Below are 24137 nucleotides of genomic sequence, written 5' to 3'. Positions count from 1 at the left end.
CCCCTAAGGACGGTAAAAAATAGAGACAGCCTCAATGATTTAACCGAATGAGGTTGAATTGATTGCAAACTGCTCATTTCCAATGAGATCTAAACAAAACCAAAAGCAAGCAGGAGCGTGTTCTATCATCTGGCAAGAGACACTACTGGGGCAAGTGTGAGCAAGAGGCCACGGCAGGTCAGGTCGCTGTTCCTCTGCTCTGAAAACAAGCTACTCTTCCTAGAAGACAAACGCATCTCATCTTCCTGGGCAGGGATGGGAACGTCCCAGGCACTAAAACAGTACGACAGCCTTGCGGTTGATCAGCCGTCATTGCAAAAAGACACGCTCACCCTTCCGGCTGGGTGGCAGTCGCCGCCATCCCACGGAGAAGCTGATCGCTATCCAAATGACCCCTCTACTTGGAAGCCTTCAGCTAGGCTCGGCTTGGAAACCGTTGCTATGTGTGGGGAAGATTTTTTCCCTAAGCAGGCACTGAGAAGGCCAGCGGACATCCCTGTGGAGCTGGTTTTTGGATGATTAAAAGGAAGACAACAGTTATCTGGCCAGGCCTGTAACTTTCCAGATAAAGACAGAGAGATTTGCAGGATGGGGAAGAGCAGACTTTTTGAGGAATACAAGGCAGGGTAGCAGTGCCCAAGTTGGTGTGCAACGTCCTCCCCTCCATCCGGAGAGGTGAGAAATGATGGAAAAGGAAAGAAACACAGTCTCCGGCATCAGATAGAAGGCTTTTTCTTTTCTTTTTTTCTTTTTCTTTTTTTTTTTTTTTAAAGACGGGGTTTCACCATGTTGGTCAGGCTGGTTTTGAACTCCCAACCTCAGGTGATCCACCCGCCTTGGACTCCAAAGTGCTTGGATTACAGGCATGAGCCACCACGCCCAGCCAGAAGGCTTTTTCAATGCCTGCCTGGCGCTTCTACCTAAGACATGTCTGCTCTCTGTGCCTCAAGCTCCTCATCATCAAATGGAACAAAAAATTGTCCTTGCATATAGGCTGAGGATGCAGTGAGACTTGGACAGATTGAATATAAAATGTCCAGTACAGCGTCAGCATCGTATTCAACGCTCAATATGTGGTGGCTGATATCAGCAGCATCACTAGGAAGAGGCCCTCAGGAGCCTCATGAGATGTCTGTAGATGGTGGAAGCTCGGGTGGGCACTGTTGGTTAATACAACTGGGAAAATCAGGTATAACTTAAGAATTCTACCACCTGGCAGGTGAAATTTCTTAAAATGTTGATTCCACTGGCAAAGTTAACCAAAGGAGGTGTTGCAGACGGAAGTGTGTCCTCCTCAAATTCATATGTTGAAGGCCCAACCTCCCATGTGGCTGAATTTGGAAATAGGGCCTTTAAGGAGGTCATTAAAGTCACATGAGTTCATAAGAGTGGGGCTCCAGTTCAATGGGACTAGGGTCCTTGTAAGAAGAGGAAGAGACAGGTCAGGCACAGTGGCTCACACCTGTAATCCCAGCACTTTGGAAGGCCTAGATGGGTGGATCATCTGAGGTCAGGAGTTCGACACCAGCCTGGCCAACATGATGAAACCCTGTCTCTACTAAAAAATACAAAAATTAGCCAGGCATGGTGGTGCATGCCTGTAATCCTAGCTACTGGGGAGGCTGAGGCAGGAGAATTGCTTGAACCCAGGAGGCAGAGGTTGCAGTGAGCTGAGATCATGCCATTGCACTCCAGCCTGGGCAACAGAGTGAGACTCCATCTCAAAAAAAAAAAAAAAGAAAAAGAAAAAAGAAAAAGAAAAAGAAGAAGAAGAAGAGACTCCAGGAGAGAGAAGCTGTGTGAGACACCATGGAAGAAGGCAGCCATCTGCAAGCCAAGGAGAGAGGCCATACCAGAAACCAATTTTGATGGCACCTTGAACTTGGACTTCCAGTCTCCAGAACTGTGAGAAAATAAGTGTTTGCTGCCTAAGCCACTATGTGTGTGATATTTTGGTATGGCTGATATAGGCAGTCTTTGGTCCCATCTGTCCCTTGCTGCTTACAGGGTTTTCATCTCCCTGGCACTTGCAGCCTGCCCTGTGCATGCTGCGGACAGCATGCAGGTGCGTCACAGGTACAGGTAGGTCAAGCCTCAAGGCAAGTGCGAGAGGACTTGCCTGCTCGATATTCTTAGAATGATGCTCAAGTAATAGAAGCAATTCATACTCTGCTGAGAAATGGGTTCATAGCAATTCCTCATTTTCCACACCTCCTTGAGTGGGCTGAATAGTGACTCCCAAAAAGCTATGCTCATGTCCGAACCCCAGGAACCTATGAATGGGACCTAATTTGGGGAAAGAGTCTTTGCTGATGTAACAAAAGATCTCAAAATGAGATCATCCTGGATTATCTGGGTAGACCCTAAATCCAATGATGAACATCCTTAGGGTAGAAAAGGTATGTCTGAGACAGAGAGAGACAGAGGGAAGAAGGCCACGTGAAAACAGAGGCCAAGATTGGAGCAATTAAGTCACAAGCTTAGGAACGCCTGGATCCACCAGAAGGTGGAAGAAGCAAGGAACAGGATCTTCCCAAGAGCCTTCAGAGAAAGCACGGCCCTGCCGAGACCTTTGATTTTGGACTTCCGGCCTCCAGAACTGTAAAAGAATAAGTTTCTGTTGTTCCAAGCCACCCAGTTTATGGTCATTTGTTAGAGCAGCCTCAGGAAACGGATCCAACTCTCCACCTCCTACTAGTTCAATGCCCAGTCTTAGACTGAACAAATGAAATCATAAAAAGCAAAGAACATCATAACACAACGTTCCTAAGAACAACAGCTTCTGTTTCTTGAGGACTCGTTCCTTGTAGACGCTGGAGTAAGAGCACCTCCTCATGCTCTCTCTCCAGAAGAAAGAAATAAAGCTCAGGAAAGTTAGGTGAGTGGCCCAAGGTCACGCAGCAGCAGGATGATACATTAGGCCATCAGGTCCCACAGCAAAGGTCACGGTGCAGGAACGACAAGTGGGAGCTGATGTAGCCAGAGCCCAGCACAGCCAGAAAAACAGTAACTCTTTGGGGTTCATGATGACAGGATTTTATCTCAATGGATGCTCAAGAGTCTCAGCAGAAGAATCACAATGGCCTTAGGTCCTCTGGTGACCTAAGAAGGTATGAATACCTAGTCACATCCTGCAATCTGAATCATTCTGTAAAAATCCAAATTCTGCACCCTTCATAGCCCCTCCTGGCCTGTCTTCTCCTTATTCTGCAGTTGGTACTGGCCTCTAGAGTGCTCAAGTGGAGGAGAGACTGACGCACACACAGAAAGCTGCAGCACACCGCCACTCAGGAAGACATGACAAGAGGAAAAATGACAGACAGTGAAAGGCATGTACTCACTGACTCACTGATGCATTCATTCTATGAATCTCTCTCAGGACCTGAGATTAGATGTTACAGTTATGTAACTAGTCTGTATACTTAACTTTAATCCCCAGTATCCAGTGCCCTACCTAACACATAGTATGTGCTTAATAAATACCTGTTGAGGTCAGGCACGGTGGCTCAAGCCTATAATTCCAGCACTTTAGGAGGCTGAGGTGGGCACCAGCCTGGCCAACGTGGTGAAATACCATCTCTACTAAAGATACAAAAATTAGCAGGGCGTGGTGGCACTGTAATCTCAGCTACTCAGGAGGCTGAGGCAGGAGAATGGCTTGAACCTGGGAGGTGGAGGTTTCAGTGATCTGAAATCACACAATTGCACTCTAGCCTGGGTGACAGAGTGAGACTCTATTTTTTTTTTTTTTAAATGTTGACGTGAATTGTAGTTACAGATGGGAAAGCTGAGGCCCAGAGTGGGAAGGAGTCTTAAAAGCTCACACACAGAACCAGAACACCAAGCCTCCGAGTCTCTGAATCTGGAGCTGATGTCTATGTCATGATGCCTCCTGAGGAGCATCTATTTCCAACACCCTACATATAGGTAGGATTTCAAAGTCAGAACCACAGGGAAAAGAGGCATCCCTGACAGGGGGAACAGCATGGAAGGATGCTCAGAGGCAGGAAATCATGTTCAGGGGCGGGCCCCGCTCAGCCTGCACTGGCCCTTCTTCTTCTCCCCTCTTAAGCATCACACACTCAGCTCTTTGAGCTGCAGAGCATTTTAGGTGTTTCTCTTCTAAATGTTACTATCATGTTTCCAGAAGGAAAATAATGAAAATTTCCCAACTTCAAAAGAGTGATAGGTGTTTCCCTGCTGCCTCCTTATACATCCTAATATTCAGTGGAATACTGAAGTGCTTGAGCAGGGGACAGGAAAGAACGTCTCAATCACCCTTATTAGGTGTCATTATGAGCAAGTGTAGAATGAGCCCTTGCATTAGTCAGGGTTCTCTAGAGGGACAGAACTAATGGAATATATATATATATACACACACACACACGTACGTATATATCTATAAGGGAGTTTATTAAGTATTAACACACCCCATTACAAGGTCCCACAATAGGCCATCTGCAGGCTGAGTAGCAAGGAGAGCCAGTCTGAGCCCCAAAACTGAAGAACTGGGAGACTGACATTCGAGGGCAGGAAGTATCCAGTATGGGAGAATAATGTAGGTGGGCGGCCAGGCCAGTCTCTCTCATCACATTTTTCGGCCTGCTTATATTCCAGCCACACTGCCGGCTGATTGGATGGTGCCCACGCAGATTACGGGTGGTCTACCTTTCCCAGCCACTGACTCAAATGTGAATCTCCTTTGGCAACACCCTCACAGACACACCCAGGATTAATACTTTGTATCCTTTGATCCAATCAAGTTGACACTCAGTGTTAACCATGGCAGCCATATTCTGAACATATGATTTCAGGGCAAACAGGCGTATTAGTCGCCTGGGGCTGCTGTAACAAATGACCATCAGCAGAGACTTATCCCACATTTCTGAAGCCCAAAAGCAAGGTATGGCCACAGCTGAGTCACCTCCGGAGGCTCCAGGGGAGGATGCGTTCTTGCCTCTTCCAGGTGCCAGTGGCTTCTGTCTTTCCTTGGCTTGTGGCCCCATCACGCCACTGCCTCCATCTCACGCGGCCTCCTCCCTTGTGCGTCTTCCCGCCTTCTCTGCTTCAAATATCCCTTTATCTTTCTCTCACGAGGACGCCAGTTATTGGATTTAGGACCCATCCAAATCCAGGATGACATCTTCTTGAGATCTTGAACTTAATTCCAACTACAAAGGTACAAAGACCATTTTTTCCCGTTTTTTTTTTTTTTTTTTGAGATAGAGTCTCACTCTGTTGCCCAGGCTGGAGTGCAACGGAATGATCTCAGTTCGCTGCAACCTCCGCCTCCCAGGCTCAAGCAATTCTCCTGCCTCAGCCTCCTGAGTAGCTGAGATTACAGGCATGCACCACCATGCCCGACTCGTTTTTCTGAGTTTTTAGTAGAGATGGGGTTTCACCATGTTGGCCAGGCTGCTTTCGAACTCCTAATCTCAAGTAATCTGCTCCTCCCCTTGGCTTCCCAAAGTGCTGGGATTACAGGCATGAGCCACCGCGCCCAGCCAAGACCCTTTTTCTGAATAAGGTTACAGTCACAGAATCTGGGTGTTAAACCTTGAACATATATTTTTGGGGGACACAATCCAACCCACTCCAGGAGGAGAGAAGGTGGTGTCCAGTGTTTCTGGAGACCCTATGTTTCCCTGAAAGGCACCATCTAAAGGACCCACAAAGGCCTTCTGGGAAATAACCGGCTCAGTGGCCTGCACTGCAAGGCAGGTGTCTAGGGCATGGTGGGCAAGTCGTCTCAGGCCAGGTCCCTGACTAGGCCAGATCCCATGAAGCAACTTAGATGTGGGGAGATCAATAAAAAATGTCAGCCAGGCACAGTGGCTAACGTCTGTAATCCCAGGCAGGCGGAGCACCTGAGATTGGGAGTTCAAGACCAGCCTGACCAAAATGGAGAAACCCCATCTATACTAAAAATACAAAATTAGCCAGGTGTGGTGGTACAGCACACTTGTAATCCCAGCTACTTGGGAGGCTGAGGCAGGAGAATCGCCTGAACCTGGGAGGCAGAGGTTGCAGTGAGCCGTGATCACGCCATGGCACTCCAGCCTGGGCAACAGAGCAAAACTCCATCAAAAAAAAAAAAAAAAAAAAGAATGTCAAAGCTGAAAGAGACACTGCCAAATACAGTCCAAAGTTCTTGTGCCACTGGGACACCAACACTCAAGCCTGGGACCAGCGGCCCAGCATGCTGACGTTCCCTGGATCATGTGAGCCACTCAGCAACCCTGACAGCTGGACAAGGCAGGACTCATGACTCTTTTTTTTTTTTTTTCCTTTGGAGATGGAGTTTCGCTGTTGTTGTCCAGGCTAGAGTAAAATAGTGCAATCTCAGCTCACTGCAACCTCTGCCTCCCAGGTTCAAGCGATTCTCCTGCGTCAGCCTCCTGAGTAGCTGGGATTACAGGTGTCTGCTGCCACACTCATCTAATTTTTGTACTTTTAGTAGAGATGAGGTTTCGCCATGTTGGCCAGGCTGGTCTCAAACTCCTGGTCCCAAGTGATCTTTCCACCTCAGCCTCCCAAAGCACTACCTGTGGCTGATGACTCTTTTCAATAAATGGGGAAACTGAGGCCCAGAGATATTGAGTGTGGCAGCCAAGCTTCCCTGAGCCGGAAAGTGGTGGAGGCCTAACCTCCAGCAGCTAACCCAGTTCTCTCTTCTGCCCCATTCCTCCCCAGCCCTATGCTTAGTCCTAATTCAAACCCTAACTTTGTAATAATCAGACATGGAAGGTGGGGGGCTGATGCTGCAGCTAGAGATATGCTCCACACCTCCCTGACCCCATGCCCTGCCCCATTTTGGGCCTGAGAGTTGCTGTCAAATTCCCCAGGAAGAACAGCAGGTCCGGTGGAGGGAAATCCTTCCTGTTCTTTCCACTTCATGCTCAGAGAAGCAGCCCCATTCTCCCTGCCTGGCTCTGAGCTCAGAGAACGGTTTGGTTCCCACCAACCAGAAGAGCAACTCCCCTGGGCCTGAGAGCTAAGCCTGGCTAAGCTAAGCTAGGGCAAGCAGAGTCAAGCCACTGATCCTGGACTGCCCCAGCCAGAGGTCTAGTCAGCAAGACTCAGAGTTGCAAAACCACTACGTTTGGCTGGGGGACCACTCACCGTCTGCCCATCCCACAACCTGTGCTCACCCACAGCCCTGAGCTTTCCAAGGCCCCTCCCCTCCTACGTGTGACAGGAAGAACACTTGCCCCAAAGGGAGGCTACCCCAATGAGAGACTGTGTGTGAAAATCACTCGTAGGCTGCAAAAAGCTTGATATACACTCACTGTCTTCAGTGCCCACACTGACCTGTGCCCCATTCCCTGGGAGGAAGCAGCTTAAAAATAGATCCGTGCTATGAGTTAACATAACCCCAGGCTTGCCTTTTATCAGAGGTTTTTTGTTTTGGTTTGGTTTGGGTTTTTTTTTTTAGACGGAGTCTCGCTCTGTCACCCAGGCTGAAGTGCAGTGGCACAATGTCGGCTCACTGCAAATTCTGCCTCCCAAGTTCAAGCAGTTCTCCTGCCTCAGCCTCCTGAGTAGCTGGGATCACAGGCGAGTGCCACCACACCCAGCCAATGTTTGTATTTTTAGTAGAGACTGGGTTTCACCATGTTGCCCAGGATGGTCTCGAACTCCTGGTCTCAAGTGATCCACCTGCCTCAGCCTCCCAGAGTGCTGGGATTACAGACGTGAGCCACTGCGCCTGGCCTACCAGAGGTTTTGAATGGAGGTTATCCCTCTTGACATGAAAAGGGCAAAGTTCTATGGGGATGCCATGGAAATCAGCAAAATAGGTGGGGAGGATGTCAGCAAGAGATATTTGGGGCAGATCTGCCCTCTTAAGGTTTTAGAACCTCATAGTCACTGGCAGAAATGAAGCTTGGCTTATTTGGAGAAGGGGACAGCGTGGCAGTGTGGGCATGAGTGAACTCTAAGTATGTTCAGGTCAAAATCCCTGAGACCTGAGAAAGGCTAGAGCAGACCATGAAGACTGCCTGGAGGAAGTGGCATTTGGAGGATTTAGTCACCAGCTTGAGTTTGAGCCAGTATCTAATGCTGAAACCAATACACGGCCATATCCAGGAAAAGCAGCTACACCCTTGAGTGTAGACAGGGCTGGATACAAATGGAAAGTTCAAAGGCCTGGAAAACTGTCCTTCTGCTCTTCACCTTGTGCCTGTGTGATCTTAGGAAAGCAGGTTGACCTCTCTGATCTAGTTCCTTCCTCAGTAAAATGGATAGAACAGTTCCTGCCATGCTGACACCTCATGTCATTGTAGGGACAGAGTTAATAGCTATGAAGGGGGTCCTATATGCTGTAAGATGCTGCACACACGCCCAGGCCAGCTCCGATGGGGAGGATTGGTTCTAAGGCTGAAGAGGAACATGGAACAGCAGGGGTCCCGGGCATGTCAACTACCAAGGATCACGGCCATCTGGAAAAATTATCCTGATGAATCGTTACCAGGCCCCAAATCACTGCATCTTAAAACACCTTCCAAATACAAGCAAGGAAACAAACAAACAAAACCCCGAAACTGCTCACTTCTGCAGAAGGCTCTGAGTGATTTTTCTGTCCTCTGATAGCAGACGGGGAGAATGCCAAGCGGCTGCTGATAGATTACAGCCTGCAAGTTTCCCTCGGCCAGAAGAGCCTGCAGATGACAGTGGCCACAAAGCCATGGCCATCTCCCTGATCATCTTCAGGGGTCTGGAAGGGAAGGCAAAACTATTCTGTAGGTTTGAATACTTTGAAACAAAGAGTTGGCTTTAAAATAGTGAACTGAGCCCCTACCAGACTGTGGATTCCTAAATTCCTGCCCTCAATTCCTTCCAGTCTTTGTTTAGCCAAGTCCGTCTCAGGGGCTTCTTCCTCACAGCCCGCTTTGCCACTGCCAAGCCTCTGCTCAAGAGGTTCCCTCTTCCTTAAAGGCTTTGCCCTTGTACCCCAGCCCAAACTGCCCAGCTGCAGTGATGCATTGCCAGAAGCCTGCTTAGAACCCCTCATCGGCTGGGCACCGTGGCTCACGCCTGTAATCCCAGCACTTTGGGAGGCCGAGGCGGGCAGATCACCTAAGAATGGGAGTTCGAGACCAGCCTGACCAATATGAAGAAACCCCGTCTCTACTAAAAATACAAAATTAGCCAGGCGTGGTGGTGCATGCCTGTAATCCCAGCTACTTGGGAGGCTGAGGCAGGAAAATTACTTGAACACAGGAGGTAGAGGTTGTGGTGAGCTGAGATCATGCCATTGCACTCTAGATCAGGCAACAGGAGCAAAACTCTGTCTCTAAAAAAAAAAAAAAGAACTGCTCCTTTGCCCAACCACAGATCTCATGGGATTCCCCACCCCTCCACCTCTACATAGTCATTTAGCTTTTGGAGCAGCCTAATTCACACACCGGAGGACAGACACTACTTTATTCACGTTTGTGACCTGACTCAGCACCCAGTAGGGGATTGGCAAGTGCTGGATGAATGGAGGAAGGGAGTGTTGGGTGTGATGGCCAGCAGCTCCTGTCTGGTCTTCACAGGGCGACGTCCTTGCTGCCACCATAACTGTCTCTGCATCTCTGCTCTGCATGGCCAAAGCCTAACCTTCCTGTGATTCTCACTTCCTCCAGGAAGCCTCCTGAGTTTGAAACTGTCTTCCCTCTTCATCTTCTACTTAATACCACAGAGTTTTGTATTCTTGTCATCCTGTTTTATATGATTCTGAAATCGTTTCCTGCACATGTAGACTATGTCACCAAAATAGCACTTCTTAAGATCAGGCACCATATCATGCTCTTCAATACCCAGCCTTCTAGCCCACCCTCTGCTCTCTGCCCCCAGATCCTCTGAGACATCATCAGGGCACCTAGCACTGTGCTAAGACCACAGACAAAGGAAATGAGCCATGAGGCAGACAGGGGGAAATTCTGGCTTCATCACTTATTAGCAATCATCTCCATTTCTGGTTTAGGCTCTAATAAAGTTTAGACCGGGTTTGGCAAACATTTTCTGTCAAAGAACAGATAGTAAATAATTTGCTTTGCAAGCCATATAGTCTCCATTGCAACTATTCAACTCTGCCATTATAGAAGGAAAGCAACCACGGACAATACATAAATAATTGGGCATAGCTGTGTTCCAATAAAACTTTATTGACAAAATAGGCAATGGACTGGATTGATTCATGGGCTGCAGTTTGCCAACCTTTGTCATGGAGGATTACTTGAGATAACATGGAATCCCCTCACCACACAGGCCTTAGACCACACTGCGAAGTCACCCCATCCTACCCCAGCCCCTTTATCCCCTCCACAGACTTAGGTTTCATCTAGTACTTAGCACTGTCTGAAATTACAGCTTGTAGGCTAGGCGCGGTGGCTCATGTGTGTAATCCCAGCACTTTGGCAGGCCGAGACAGGTGGATCACTTAAGGTCAGGAGTTTGAGACCAGCCTGGCCAATATGGTGAAACTCCATCTCTATTAAAATCACAAAAATTAGCTGAATGTGGTGGCACATGCCTGTAATCCCAGCTACTCAGGAGGTTAAGGCAGGAGAATCGCTTGAACTCGGGAGATAGAAGTTGCAGTGAGCCAAGATCATGCCTCTGCACTCCAACATGGGCTACAGAGCGAGACTCCATCTCAAAAATAAAAAAAAAAGAAAAATGAAATTACAACTGTCTACTTTTTAGTGCCTGCCTTCCCCAGGAGAACATAAAATTCCATGAGGGCAGAGGTGGAATCTCTAGCATCTAGAACAGTATCTGGCACAGAGTAAGCATCTTTTTAATATTCATGTGCTAAATGGAGACTATTATTGGCTGGGCTCGGTGGCTCATGCCTGTAATCCCAGCACAAGGCGGGCAGATCATGAGGTCAGGAGATCAAAACCATCCTGGCTAACATGGTGAAACCTGGCCTCTACTAAAAGTACAAAAAATTAGCTGGGCGTGGTGGCACACATCTGTAGTCCCAGCTACTCAGGAGGCTGAGGCAGAAGAATCACTTGAGCCTGGGAGGTGGAAGTTGCAGTGAGCCGAGATCATGCCACTGCACTCCAGCCTGGGCAACAAAGCGAGACTCCATCTCAAAAAAATTAAATTTAAAAAAAAAGAGATCATTAATACTACTATTGTTGAAGATCTTCAAAAAATATTTTGTTTCATTATGTGCTTACGACTATTTTTAATGTGTTGATATATTTACCATGATTAATCATTTGTACTTGCAAATACCCAGGTAATTTTTTTTTTTTTTTTTTTGAGATAGGGTCTCATTCTGTGTCACCCAGGCCAGAGTGTGGAGGTGCAACCACAGCTCACTGCAGCCTCGACCTCCCAGGCTCAAGTGAGCCTCCTGCCTTAGCCTTCCGAGTAGCTGGGACTATAGGTGTATGTATGCCACCGTGCCCAGCTAACTTTTTATTTTTATTTTTGTACAAATGCAGGTCTTACTATGTTACCCAGGCTGGATCCTCCCACCTTGGCCTCCCAAAGTGCTGGGATTACAGGTGTAAGCCACCACACCCAGCCAGCCATCCCAGGTAATTTTTATGTGTTATAAGGAATTATAACTTTGGACTTTAGCCACCCCATTTTAACCACAAGCCAGCTATGATTTTTCTCATTTTGGAAAGAAGGGGGCTGAAACTCAAAGGTCACATTGCTGCTGGCGACCACCAGGCATGAATTTGAATTCGGACCTCCTGGCTGGTCCCTACTAAGTGATATAATCAAGCAGTATAGAAAGAGCACTAGACTTAGGGTCCAAGAACCAATCCTATCTTCTGCAAAATGGCAACAGTAATGCCAGCCTCACAGATGCTGGGTCAAGCATAAACAAAATGCAGATAATAAAAACCAGCGCTGGACACAGTAAAAGCCATTGCAGTGACTGTTACTACCTAACAGGGTGACAGAGGCCCCATCCCTCTACCTCATAAGACTGTAGAGGGAATCAGAGAAGAATGTACTCAAGAAAATGATTCTGAAACTGTCAATCTCTGAACAAATGGAAAGTACATTCTTTACAACACACTCCAGTGTTGCAGAAAATATTTCCCATCTTTTTTATTCTGAGACAGGGTCTCTTTCTGTCACCCAGGCTGGGGTGCAGTGGTGCAGTCAGAGCTCACTGCAGCCTCCACCTCCCGGAATCAAGCAATCCTCCTACCTTAGCCTCCTGAGTAGCTGGAACTACAGGTGCATGCCACCAGACCTGGCTCATTTTTATATTTTTTGTAGAGACCATGGGGTATCTCCACATTGCCTATACTGTTCTCAAACTCCTGGGCTCAAGCAATCCTCCCACCTCGGCCTCCCAAGGTGCTGAGATGACAGGTGTGAGCCACCATGCCTGACCTATTTCCCATCCATCCTTTTAAAAGGAAACTACACATGAACATCTTCTATAAAAATAAAAATAAACCATAAAGACCTACAATATTTTCAGAGCTTTAATTTCAGTGAAGAAAAGGGTTAAGTTTTCATCCACTCACATGTCTATCTGCTTCCAGTTACCACATAGGCAAGAATCAAAATAAATACAGGAGGTGTCATCAAGCCAAGGACAGAGGTCCCAGTTCTCCACTTCAGCCATTCACATCAGGAGTCCTCTTATGGCAAAAGCCGACTAGAAACAAAAGCAACCCCTAAAGAGATGAAGCGTCGTCATGCTCCTGGGGCCCTGCACCAGTGGAGGGGGACAACCTCTTTGAAGATTCTGAGTGTGATGGGAATCATGTGAGCTGGGGTTACACTTAGGACCCGGTGGGGGAACTCAACACCCACTTCAGTAGAAAGTGATCCACTTGGTTTCAGATTTAAATATTTATTCCTCAGGTACAAAACAATGATGAACATGTGCATCCTCTAATGTCCCAGCCATCTGGCCTCCATAGCAGTCTGAACATCTTCAGATGAAACGGCAGCTGTGATTCCAACTCCGGAACGCTGAGCCTTCCTTGCAGAGGGGAACGTGCCAAGCGCGTAAGGCCTCCTCGTTTCTTGGAGAAGGGCAGTTTTCTTTTTCTGGTCCCATAGTTTGCACTTTGAGGATTTTCAAAGGAGGGTTGGCCACATCCCATCTGGAAAGAAGTGTCTCTTGGCCTCGCTGGATGATGGCAATAGTTTGCTTGGGACTTGATTAAAGCAGGTACCATCACCATGAGGCTGGTCAAACACTGCCCTGTGTGATTCAGACGCGCGCTAGCCCCAAGGCTGTCTGCACGGAGCCCTCTACCTGGCGATGTGGGCCTCTGAAACCACATTCCTCCCCGCTGGCCCCAACAAGCCTGCAAGCTCCCGCTCTGGAGAAGAACGCCCTGCCAGAGTGTCAGTTCCCCAGGAGGCCCTGTGGCCACAAGATCACTGCCACTGTGCTGTGTGCAGACTGTGTGGGATGCTATACCTGTGGCCACAACCACGCTACTCATTGCAGGCTGCTGGACAACACAGGTCTTTTCTTTGAAAATTTCATATTAGTCAGAGATTTCTGACGTATCCTCACAAAGAAAAAAAATTTAAACAAATTACTGTGTGTTAGTTCTGAGAGTTGGGAGCAAGAAAATAGGCAGAGGGGCCAGGTGCGGTAGGTCACACCTGTAATCCTAGCACTTCGGGAGGCCAACGCAGGCAGATCACGAGGTTAGGAGTTCGAGACCAGCCTGGGCAACATAGAGAAACCCCATCTCTACTAACAACAGAAAAATTAGCCGGGCATGGTTGGTGCGTGCCTGTAGTCCCTGCTACTCAGGAGACTGAGGCAGGAGAATTGCTTGAACCCAGGAGGTGGAGGTTGCAGTGGGCCAAGATCACCCATGGCACTTTAGCCTGGGAGACAGGGCGAGACTCTGTCTCAAAACAAAAACAAAAACAAAATAGCCAGGGGAAAAAATGTTCATGTTGAGAAAGAGATGGGCCTTCCTGGGTTCCACAAGGAGAATCTGCCTCCTGAAGCTGCAGCGGCCTTGTCTGAGGTCAGCCTTGCTGATCGTGAAACAGGGTTGAAGCCTGTCCTGGGCTCGGCGTTATGCAACCAATAATTCAGTGAAGAAGCGATAAGGACGCTTTTCAACTCTGTCCATCACAGCTAAAATTATCTCACCAATTATAGTTTCTATAAATCAGCTTAGGTTAAGAGAGGGCATTGCAGGCAATGGGCGAGACACAGTTCACGCAATTAAACCTGACCACTTGATTTCATCCACAGACTTTGGAGGAGCTCAAAATTGGGAAAACAGAAGGTATAAATGGAACAAACTCTTAAGGAGAGGGGCGGGGTTGGGAGAGAAATTCTTAAGATCTTTCCTCACTGAAGCTTCCCAGGGCTGGACACTTGAGAACAAATGAAAGCTGCTGGAATCCAAAAATTATAGACCCACTTTAAATACCGCAACGTGCCATAATTCATCCTGTTTGTTCGGTGGGTCATTCTGACTGCAAGGACAATGCTGTTTATTTTTCCCAGATTTAAAACCAAGCGGGGACAAGCAGAAGTTTCCTGTGTTGTCACACAGCACTATGGACAAGCCCCAGAGATGTCGTACGTCCCCTCAACAATCGAGAAGTTCCAGCAGCTAACAGACTCGGCAGGATCCAAAGCTTTCAGGGGACTCTGCCCCAGCCGCTAGGTTTGGTTTTCATTTTGCATTTGAAAAATGTCAAGGTCATTTCACAAACCTTGGAAATCGAATCCCAATCCACTCGAAATTTTCTCCTTCTTCCTCTAAATCTTGTCCTAAACCTCTCTGAGAGAATGCAAGCTATTATGCCTTATCAGATGTTTCCTTGTTTGAAATCCATGGCAATCACATTTAATTTCGTTAGAGTTTGTGTCCTGTGGTCACGCATAAGCTCCTAAACCAACAACAGTTAAAAACAAGGTGCATTCCTTAATTCCTAATTCCAGTCTACTTATGCAGGATGTTATCCAACTGATCTGAAAGTGTTTTTCGAAACCTACAGTGATAAATGTGTCAGACTCTCAGCTGGGCTCTTTACTTCCATAATCCTTAATCCTCTACCCAATCCCATTTTGCAGGTGAGGAAGGAACCTGTCCCAGGTCACTCGGTATGTGACCCCATCCGCATGGACGCTTGGTCCAGCGTGGTTCTAAAGGCCAGCCACCAGCTGTCCACTCGCAACATGCTGCCCTGGCCTCCCCAAGGTGGGAGGTTTGCATCTGCCCTCCCGTTTTTTACTTAAGGAGGTGTGCAGTGATCTTGGGGTCAGAAGGCCAGCACGGCAAGGTATCTTTGGGTGGGAGGGTCTTGGTGTTTAAACTATTTTACTTGAGTCACTTAAAACCTGATACAACTCAGAAAAAAAGCTCCTTGTCACCTCTACCCCTGGCTCCCATTCACCCCCCTAAACACCAACGCACAAAAAAACAAAAGAAGAATCTGTTCACTTCGGTCTCACATGTACACATTAAAATGATGTCCTTTACACCAGGCATGATGGCTCACAGGCACTTTGGGAGGCTGAAGTGGACAGATTACCTGAGGTCAGGAGTTCAAGACCAGCCTGGCCAGCATGGTGAAACCCCGTATCTACTAAAAATACAAAAAAATTAGCTGGGCACAGTGGTGCACATCTATACTGCTAGCTACTCGGGTGGCTGAGACACAAGAATCACTTGAACCTGGGAGGTGGAGGTTACAGCAAGCAGAGATCCCACCACTGCATTCCAGCCTGGGCGACTGAGAGAGAGACAGACCAAGCTCTGTCTCAAAAAAAGAAAGAAAGAAAAAGATGTCCTTTACATGAGGATTAAAACCCTTAGGTCAAAGTTCCAATGTCAGTAAGACAACTTGATTAAAGAACTGAAACTGAAATACACTTTCTGTGGATGCTCTTTGTAAAGCGATTGTTTTCAAGTCTTTCCCGCAACCAGTGCCCAGCAGACTGCTAAGAGCAGCTAGAAGGCACCCTCCGTGGAGACACTCAGAACCTCAGACTCCCCATTTCTTCCCCCACACCCTGCACTTTTCCTTACTCATCAGTTCCTTCTAGCCAGCGTCCTCCTTGGCCCACATGACCCGCGACACCTGGAAGCCATTACCTCATACCTCCCCACCATCCTAAGAGGTGTGTGGGAAGTCTGCTGAGGTCTAGGAGTCCAGGGCTTATTATTTGTTCCCGCAAATCTTTTAGTCTCTCTGAGCCTCCATCTCCCAAATAGTGCCAAACAGGCTGCATGCTGCCTCCTGAGGGCCTGAGATACAGAAGGGCTCTGCAGTGGAAAGTGTTAGACTAACATTAGGGGTTACATTGCCCTAACTGTTCTTCGCTAGACTCTGTCTGGCACTTTGTGACAGATTCAAGCTTACACCCCCCAGGGGCAACTACACTCCTGTGGCCATTTGCTGTAGGTGAACTTTTATATAGAGTTAATAGGTTTATATTGCCACCCAAAAGAACAGACCAGGTTCTGTGAGGCGGCCTGATTTATGGCAATCACAAAAGCTAGGTCCCTTGCAGACCACAGTTGGGAACCCCTTTGTGTTAGCTTTGTGCCTCAGTTTACCCAACTATGAAATGGGCAAAACATCTTTGGTGGTCTGGGGGTGTGGGTACAGACTGGAAATCACTAAGGCAAAATCACCTGGCTGACACCTTGTCCACTTTAACACATACACACACTACCTATCAGCACCATAATCCAAATTCCCAGGGAAGAAAACTACTAAGGCCCACGGTTCAGCCAAAGAGGGCTCTGGAAGGCTAAGTTCCTTTTGCTCTGCGACCCCATCCAGCCCTTCCTAACACCAACAGCCAGGCCAACAGAGGTTTGAGCCCCTTAGCCGTCTGGGAAGGTGGGTGGGTGGACTACAATTAGACCCTCCTGCCGGTTCCCTCTTCACTCCAGATACTATGTTTATTTCCTGTGAGCGGGCCCAATCCTGAAACACTTCACAGAGGATTCTGATGTGGAGACATGGACAGTGAATGAGCTTTCTCCTGCCACCTTGGGCCTGCCCTGGGCCAAGACAGGAGTGTTCTCTGGCGTCTCTTGGCCCGCTCTTCCCTCCATTTGGCTTTTCACCAAACACTAATAGGGGACAAGGATCTATCCCTCCCTCAATTCCCCTGCCCCTGTCATTTGCTATCAACCTCTTTCCAGATTAGGTAAATGCAGATTTTTAGAAAAATGAACAATGTTTTTTTATTGGGGGCCTAAGAACACGTCACCTGCAAAGATACACACAAGAGTTTATAAATAGTCCTGCAGAAGTCAGATTTCTCTGGATGGGGCTGGGCGCTATGGTTCATGCCTGTAATCCCAGCATTTTGGGAGGCCAAGGGTGGTGGATCACTTGAGGTCAGGAACCAGGCTAGCCAACATGGTGAAACCCCGTCTCTACTAAAAAGACAAAAAAATTACCCAGGTATGGTGGCTCATGCCTGTAATCCCAGCCACCTGGGAGGATGAGAGAGGAGAATCACTTGAACCTGGGAGGTGGAGGTTGCAGTGAGCTAAGACTGCACCACTGCACTCCAGCCTGGGCAACAGACTGAGACTCTGTCTCAAAAAAATAAAAAATAAAAATAAATTCCCTGGGTGGAATGACACTGCCCACTCTGCCTTACGTTAGAATGTTCCAGATCTCCCCGCAGGCTCATTCCTCTCCGGTGGCACAGAGGACACCATCCAAGAACATGGACTATTGGGAAGCAGGGGGTACAAGGCAGGCAAGGTCCTCCCACCCTGGAAGTCTAAGTGGGAGGTATATTAACAGCCATTGCAAGTCATTTGAAATTCACATAAAGGCTTCTTTGAATATTTCTCACAAGAACTGTTAATGAAAACATTTCTAATTACGGTACAAGACTCACTTGGGCAAAGATGATGTCTCTATTTCTTACAAGCTATAGGTTGTTAAAGTATTTAACCTTTCAGAACCTTAATTTCCTCATCTGTAAAAAGGTGAAGTTCTTGAAAGGTAAAATAAGATAATGTATATAAATCTTGAAGTATTGGGTCTGACACAGTATCAATCATAATATTTTTAAAAATGTAAAAAGCTGTGTTGAAGGATTCCCTTATGCCAGGTGTCATTCTATGCAAGTTGGGGCCTTCAAAGTCCACAGCCACCCTGGGAAGCAGATACTATGACCATTTCTATTTTAGTTACAGAAGGTGAGAGGTCAGAGGGGTTAAGTAATTTCCCCAAGGTCACAAAATGAAGTCTGGATAAGAACCAAAGCAATCTTGCCCCCTGAGGCAGACCTGGCCTCCAAAACGCTGCCTCTTTCTATTGTCTAGGGATATCCCTCATTAAAAGGCAGTAATGGGTAGTCACTCATATTTCATAGGTATCATTTTGCCCACTGCCCGCTACCTGCTACAGGAGTCATTTTTACCTTGCAAATGTGCATGCTGTTAAAAAAACACACTGCTTCTTGTAAAATACGATTACTTTTCAAGTGCTGTGTCCCAAAGCCAGGATGCACAACCTTTCTCTGGAGGGGCCTTGCACCAAATACCCGAGGTAGCCCAAGAGAAAGAACAAGTCCCAGCGGCCGGCTATTGTCAGAGGCCAAGCTGAAAAGCTCTCTGAGCCTTAGCTTTAAGTCTATAAAATGAAAAAACAAAGTTGAAAGCCATTCTGCTGGCCCTTAGTCTCTGCTTCCATCCCCACGACGGCCTGGGGAACCATACAGAGGGCAGGCTCTCGTCTTCATTCCTGGCCCAGGCACTTATCCGCACCCGGGTTGGGGGCGGGGGTGAGGTTCTCCAATCCTTCATAAACTGCCCACCGCGCATTGGGTGCGTTCCCCAGGTGCTCCCTTCTTCACCCAGCTGGTGCAGAGGGGAGATAGTCTGGGGAAGCAGAAGGAGGTGTCAGTGCCACCACCTGGAAGTGACCCCACCAGCGGTGCGGTGCGCTCTTAGACAAGGCTGGCCTTGAGAGGGCATCATGCGCGGCCTTGGTCACTCCAGATGCCCAGGGAGAAACGCAGCGCAGCAGGAGCAGCGCCTCGTCCCGGCCAGCCCTAGGGCACACAGCTCAGAGATGCCAGAGCAGAAACGCTTGCCCTGGGGGAAGGGGCAGCTCGCTTGTGGAAGTGGGCAACTGGAGCAGCTGTGGAAGATCCAGGAAAGGGCTGGAGGAGCTGGCCCGCCTGCCGCCTTAGGATTTTCGCGGGGGGGGGGGGGGGGGGGGGGGCCAGCGGGGCGGGCTAGGGAAGAGGGAGCTCCAGGACTCTCCTAGCTGCCACCTCTCTGTCATCAGCGAGGGAAGGAGCTCTCCTTCTTCCCGCAGTAGAGGGGAGTCAGCGACTCAGGCTGCCCTTCTCAACAGCAGTGGTACCTCCTCTCCCCCGGCCCAAGGATGCTATTCTCCAACCCTACCTAGACATAAGGTTTCCTTTTAAACCAGGACACCCGTGCTGTGACTGTTACCCAGAGTTTCGTTTCTTGTTTGTTCTGGTAGATCAGAGCTGCTCAATTTTTCCTCGGAGGTTGTGGACTACATAGATTCTTTTCTTGGCTCCAGATTGGTGGTGGGTGGGGAAGGGGTGTACGAAATACAGAATGTGGCCCGTCTACATTGCCATCACTTTATTGTACTGTCACCCTTAATTTAACTATAAATACTACGGTGGGATGAGGCGCAGGCAGCCTGGGGCTGCTGGGCTGTGGGTCCTGGCGCGCCCCGACCCCAGGCGCCGACCCTCCCGGCTCTGTACACTATTTACAGCTCCTCGTTCGTCTTTCTCGACCCCCTCCCGCAAGGCAGCGCGTGTGCAATAAAGTAGCGTCGTCTGTCTGTGCAAGTCCTTCGAGTTAGGCAAGTAACACGGGCAAGTGTCCCGCGGCCGTCAGCTGTCCGAGTCCAGATCGCTTTTACCTTCCTCTTCCCTCTTCTCCGGCGATGCCTTCGAGGACGACGTCTTGTTCCACTTCTCCGCGTTCTCCGACTCCTCGGATGAGGACCGCTTCTGCCGCCTCCATTTGGCGCGGCGGTTCTTAAACCAGACCTGTTGCGCAACGGAGGACAAAACAGTTCAGATCAAAAGAGAGCTTCCCCCAGTCCCGGGGTACCCCGGGAGCGCGGTGGGGCGGCGGGACACCCCGCGCAGGCCAACAAAAGGAGGGGAGCCGCTAGCTCCCGCTTCCGCGTTTTCATTCAACTTCCTGGGCCTAAAGCGCCCTCCAGCAGCCTGCGGGCCGCCATCGGGACGTTTTTAAAGTGCGGGGAGAGCCAAGTACGGCTGGGCAAACCCGTCTGGGGCCCCACCTCGCGGGGAATGACCGCTAGGCACCCGCGGCAAGGCTCGGTGCCTACCTCCACTTTCTCCTCGCGGAGGTGCACTTTCCGGGCCAGCTGCTCGCGAGTGCCCACGTCCGGGTACTTGGTCTCCTGGAAGAGGTTCTCGAGCGCTTCGAGCTGCTCGTCCGTGAAGATGGTGCGGTGCCGCCGCTTCCGCCGGCAGTGCAGCTGGTTGAGAAGCTGCAACTCGGTGCGCGACAGCGTGCCCACGTTCATGTAGGGCAGCATCTGGTGCGGTACCGGGGACACGAGCACCGAGCCGGGGCCCTCATAGCCTGCGACAGAGTGGGGCGACGGTCAGCCACCCGCCCTCGCCACCGCCCTCCCGCCAGCCGGCGACCCTCTTCCACTTAGAAGTCGTCTGCAAGGGGGTGCTGGGAATTGGGGGTGCGCAGGAATCAGGGGTGCAGGGAAAAGTAGGGAGCATGTGAGAGCGCCTACTCGCACACCCCCCAAAGCTAGTTAGATTATAAAAAAAAAAAAAAAAACCCTGTCTCCCCGTGCAGGCACTGAATTACAGTTTTCTCGAACTCTGGATAAAAGTTTTCAGCAAATTTGCAAACTCCGGCGCCCGATCCGCAAAAACGGAGCGGGGACTTGCAAGAGGAGCAACGTTTGAGGAAGGTGAATTAACCAACTGGCGCTAGGGACTAAGGACCACAGTGGGCGGCAGAGGCCGGAGCGAGCGCGACCCTACCTGGGGGCGTCGGGACGCAGGAGCACTGCTGGGCGCCCAGCGGCGGCACGGCCCCACAGCAGGCCGGGCCCACGGGCGCCGCCTGCACGTGCAGCTGCCCGTAGAAGTAGTTGTTGTAGCCGAGGCGGGAGCCGCCTACCGCGGCCTGGAGGCCCGCGCCGCCGGGGGCCACCGGGCGCGGGTAGAAGGCGCCATAGTCCGAGGAGGCGCCGCCGCTGGAGCCGTAGAGCGAGTCCCCGTGCAGGGCCGGGAAGACGACGGGAGCCGCCGCGCTGGGCGCCACCGGCAGCACCGAGTCCTTGCAGCGCGGCCGGGCGGCCAGGATGTTGTCGATGCTGAACATGCTGGCGGGCATCCCCGAGCCCCGCGCCGGGACCGGGGGACGGCGGGAATGCGCCGAGGACAGAGCCTAAAAGTGGGGGGGGGGTGGTCCACTCTCCTCCAGCTGCCGACCAAATCGAAAGAGAGCGCCGGCGAGCGCGCAGCCCAGCGCCCCTCCCCGCCCCCCGCGTCCGCTCTCCCTCCTCCCGCCCTCCCCTAGCCACAGCGTTCGCTGAACTCAACCAGCGGGTAGGACGGAGCTCAGACCAGCTGAACCTCTTGTTGGTTTTATACTGAGTCGACGTCATCCTGGATTTAGTTCCTGGTAATATGCAGATGACAAACAGCCGCTCTTTTCCTTTGGGTGGGGGAAGGGGGTTGGGGGAGGGGAGAAGTGCCAAGGGGAGGGGGTTACAAGGCCTAAAAAGAGATTGTGGATTGCGAATTAATGAAATTAACGTAATCTTTTCCATTCCGCAGCCGGGCCGCGGACTAGCCGAGCTGGGCGGGCGGCCTAATTGCCTTGGTTAATCTCATTAATTCCATTGTGCCTGGGCAGTTAACAACTCCCTCTGCCCGACCTCTCCACCCCCACCCTTTTTTTCTCAGATTGGGTCCTATTATTGGGTGCGATTTCCTCTGCCTGTAGCTCAGATTCATTGTGGACGATTTTACTCTGGGGCTACTTTCTTCCCTCTTTCGAAATGGGTTTTGTTTTAGCAAATGTGAGGGGCTGCGTCCCCTCTCAAGCAGGACTGAAAATTCCATCACTCCTCCGCGCCCCCACGTACTCACCGCCTAATTTCACCTCTTTTTTAAATCGTGAGTTTCTCTCCCGAATGGAACTCGTTAAGCCCCCACAAAAACTTTTGTTTTTGCAAAAGCCACATTTTGTAAAGGCAAAAACGACGAAAGGAGAGGTGCAGCGTGCTTCTTAAAAAGAAAAAAAAATTTTTTTTTTCTTTTGCCGCGTCTCTGGGTCTGAAAACTACCATAGCAGTCCCTAGGTCCTACACAGCGAAGACCAAATTCCGCCGCTCTTTCAAATTCGCCACCAAGAGTTGCAGTCTGAAGCGGTGCTTCCAGCTGCTCCCAGCGTGGGTATCGGTAGGTTTTGGGCTTTTAAAAAATTATTTTTGGAAATACGGTGTCTTCTCTCCCAAACCATTTTTTAAGCTTTAAATCCAGATGGGGTCTTTGGGACTTCTCTGTCTTCTTCCCCAATAATTGGGCCGCATTTTTCCATACGACGTGCTGGCTCCCGGATAGAGACAGACCCCCTACTCGCGGCCTTGCCCTTCCGCCTGGCAGCCCCAGAGTGGACTGCCTGGGCCCCAGTGGCGTGGACGATGGCCGGCTCTGATCGCGGCAGGCGGCCGCGGTGATTTGCGAGATTCTCGGCACCGCACTGGGCGCCGGCCGGAGCCACGGGAGGCGCAGCCAGCCCACCACTCACTGCAAGCAGGCCGCCAAGCGCCCTTCAGAAGGTAGGCGAAGGTACGCGCGGCACAAAAGCATTCCCCCAGATCCTGCGGACCAGGTACAAGACCGCAGTTTGCAACTCAGGCCACTCCCGGGGAAGGGGCAGGACCAGACCCAGGAGATACCGCCGAGAGCCGGAGATGGAGATGGGGTTCGGGGAGAGACCTCGGGTTTCCTGAAGGAAGGCCACCTTTAACTCACACCTATTTTTCGCGATTTCTCTCTGGCCAATTAACCACAGGACCCCGCAAAGTTGTCTGAAGTCGCCGCAGTTAAGGCTAAGTAAGTGGGCTGCCCACTCCTTGGCAGAAAGGCCACTTGTCAATTGCTGTTCAGGTTTCAAAGAGCCACTGCGTGGAGGTTTAGTACTGGCGGAGGGCACTGCTCTGGCTGCGCGCAGAAGCGGCCCGCTAGAGCCAGGCGGCGCTTCTCCTCCAAGGCCTCCCGGCGTGGACCTCTGTGTCCTCACGCTCACCGGCCTGTGGCCTGAGAGTTGCTCCTTCCAGTGCTGCGCAAGCTAGAGGTGGCTGGAGATGGGGATTAGGACAAGACGGAGATGGGTCTCAATTTAGAGAAACGAATAGATTTTTTTTTTTAACAAAAACAAGGGGGGAGTGTGACCCTCCCCTTAGAGAGGTGAGGTCTAGGGTAAGAAGTGAGGCACCTTCCATCTCCCACTGACTAAGATGAAGGCTTTTTTGTTGTTCGGTTCTCAGAGACTTAAGTCACTATGCTCCAGGACACAGACACTCCCCCACCAATCTTTCGCAGATTTACATCTACAGGGCAGTTGTTGGAAAACAACTAGAGGCTGCAACCTCAGCAGTGACTTTCCCTGCGTTTGTGTTGGAGGCTGGGCGTGCGCTGAGGTGTGCATGAGAGTGGATCTTTTAAGACCTCTGTCTGAGCCGGGCAGAGGCACAAGTGCCACCGGACGCTTAGGGCAGATTCCTGGTCCTGTTCTTGCAAAGATGCCCAAATCAGGATAGTGTCAATATTTCAACCGCAGACCTAGAAAAAAAAAAGTGTCTCCACGTTTTTAAAAGTAATTAGACAACTACCTCCACACACGCCTCGGTCTCTCTCCTTCCACCTGGCACATTGTTCTCTTCAATAACCAGGTTTAGCAAACTCCTATACTGCACCTGTGCTTCCCTGCTGCCCTTCGCTGTACCATCAGAGCCCTGTACAGGATCTGAGCGTCAGAGTTCTAGACCCAACCTTGCCACCTTGCAAATTATCCCTTCTCTGGAGGCCTCAAGATTTTAGTTGATCAAACCAACACGAACATTCATTGGGTCCCTTTGCAACCCTTTTTAAATGAGACTTGGTAATTGTCATCCGTTCACCAAGGACG

The 24137-nt window shown here is 49.9% G+C and overlaps 1 protein-coding gene and 1 long non-coding RNA gene across 2 annotated transcripts; one reads left to right on the top strand and one right to left on the bottom strand.

The window, feature by feature from the left end:
* Positions 1-19553: 19553 nt before the first annotated feature.
* GSC (goosecoid homeobox) lies at positions 19554-21484 on the bottom strand. The gene is made up of 3 exons (XM_032287262.1): positions 20978-21484; positions 20296-20555; positions 19554-19987 (listed from the first exon to the last, which is right to left on the bottom strand). The coding sequence occupies exons 1-3, from the start codon at positions 21330-21332 to the stop codon at positions 19829-19831; spliced, it is 774 nt and encodes a 257-aa protein (XP_032143153.1). The 5' UTR covers positions 21333-21484; the 3' UTR covers positions 19554-19828.
* A 331-nt stretch (positions 21485-21815) lies between these two features.
* On the top strand, positions 21816-23797 carry LOC116557685. The gene is made up of 2 exons (XR_004271651.1): positions 21816-22785; positions 23497-23797. It is a non-coding gene; the product is annotated as an uncharacterized LOC116557685 (long non-coding RNA).
* The last annotated feature ends 340 nt before the right edge of the window (positions 23798-24137 follow it).

The sequence above is a fragment of the Sapajus apella genome, unplaced genomic scaffold (assembly GCF_009761245.1).
Source record: "Sapajus apella isolate SASKATOON/1434 unplaced genomic scaffold, GSC_monkey_1.0 scaffold20, whole genome shotgun sequence".
Lineage (NCBI taxonomy): Eukaryota > Metazoa > Chordata > Mammalia > Primates > Cebidae > Sapajus > Sapajus apella.
The sequence above is the reverse complement of the archived record's forward strand: the minus strand, read 5'-3'. Positions and strand labels throughout refer to the sequence as shown.

What these genes read in the sequence shown, in the direction of transcription:
- GSC (XM_032287262.1), bottom strand. Translation starts at nt 21,332, where the DNA reads ATGCCCGCCAGCATGTTCAGCATCGACAACATCCTGGCCGCCCGGCCG. An exon ending in CTGCGTCCCGACGCCCCCAG is followed by an intron (nt 20,556 to 20,977) that starts GTAGGGTCGCGC and finishes ACTCTGTCGCAG; the next exon opens with GCTATGAGGGCCCCGGCTCG. An exon ending in TCCGCGAGGAGAAAGTGGAG is followed by an intron (nt 19,988 to 20,295) that starts GTAGGCACCGAG and finishes GTTGCGCAACAG; the next exon opens with GTCTGGTTTAAGAACCGCCG.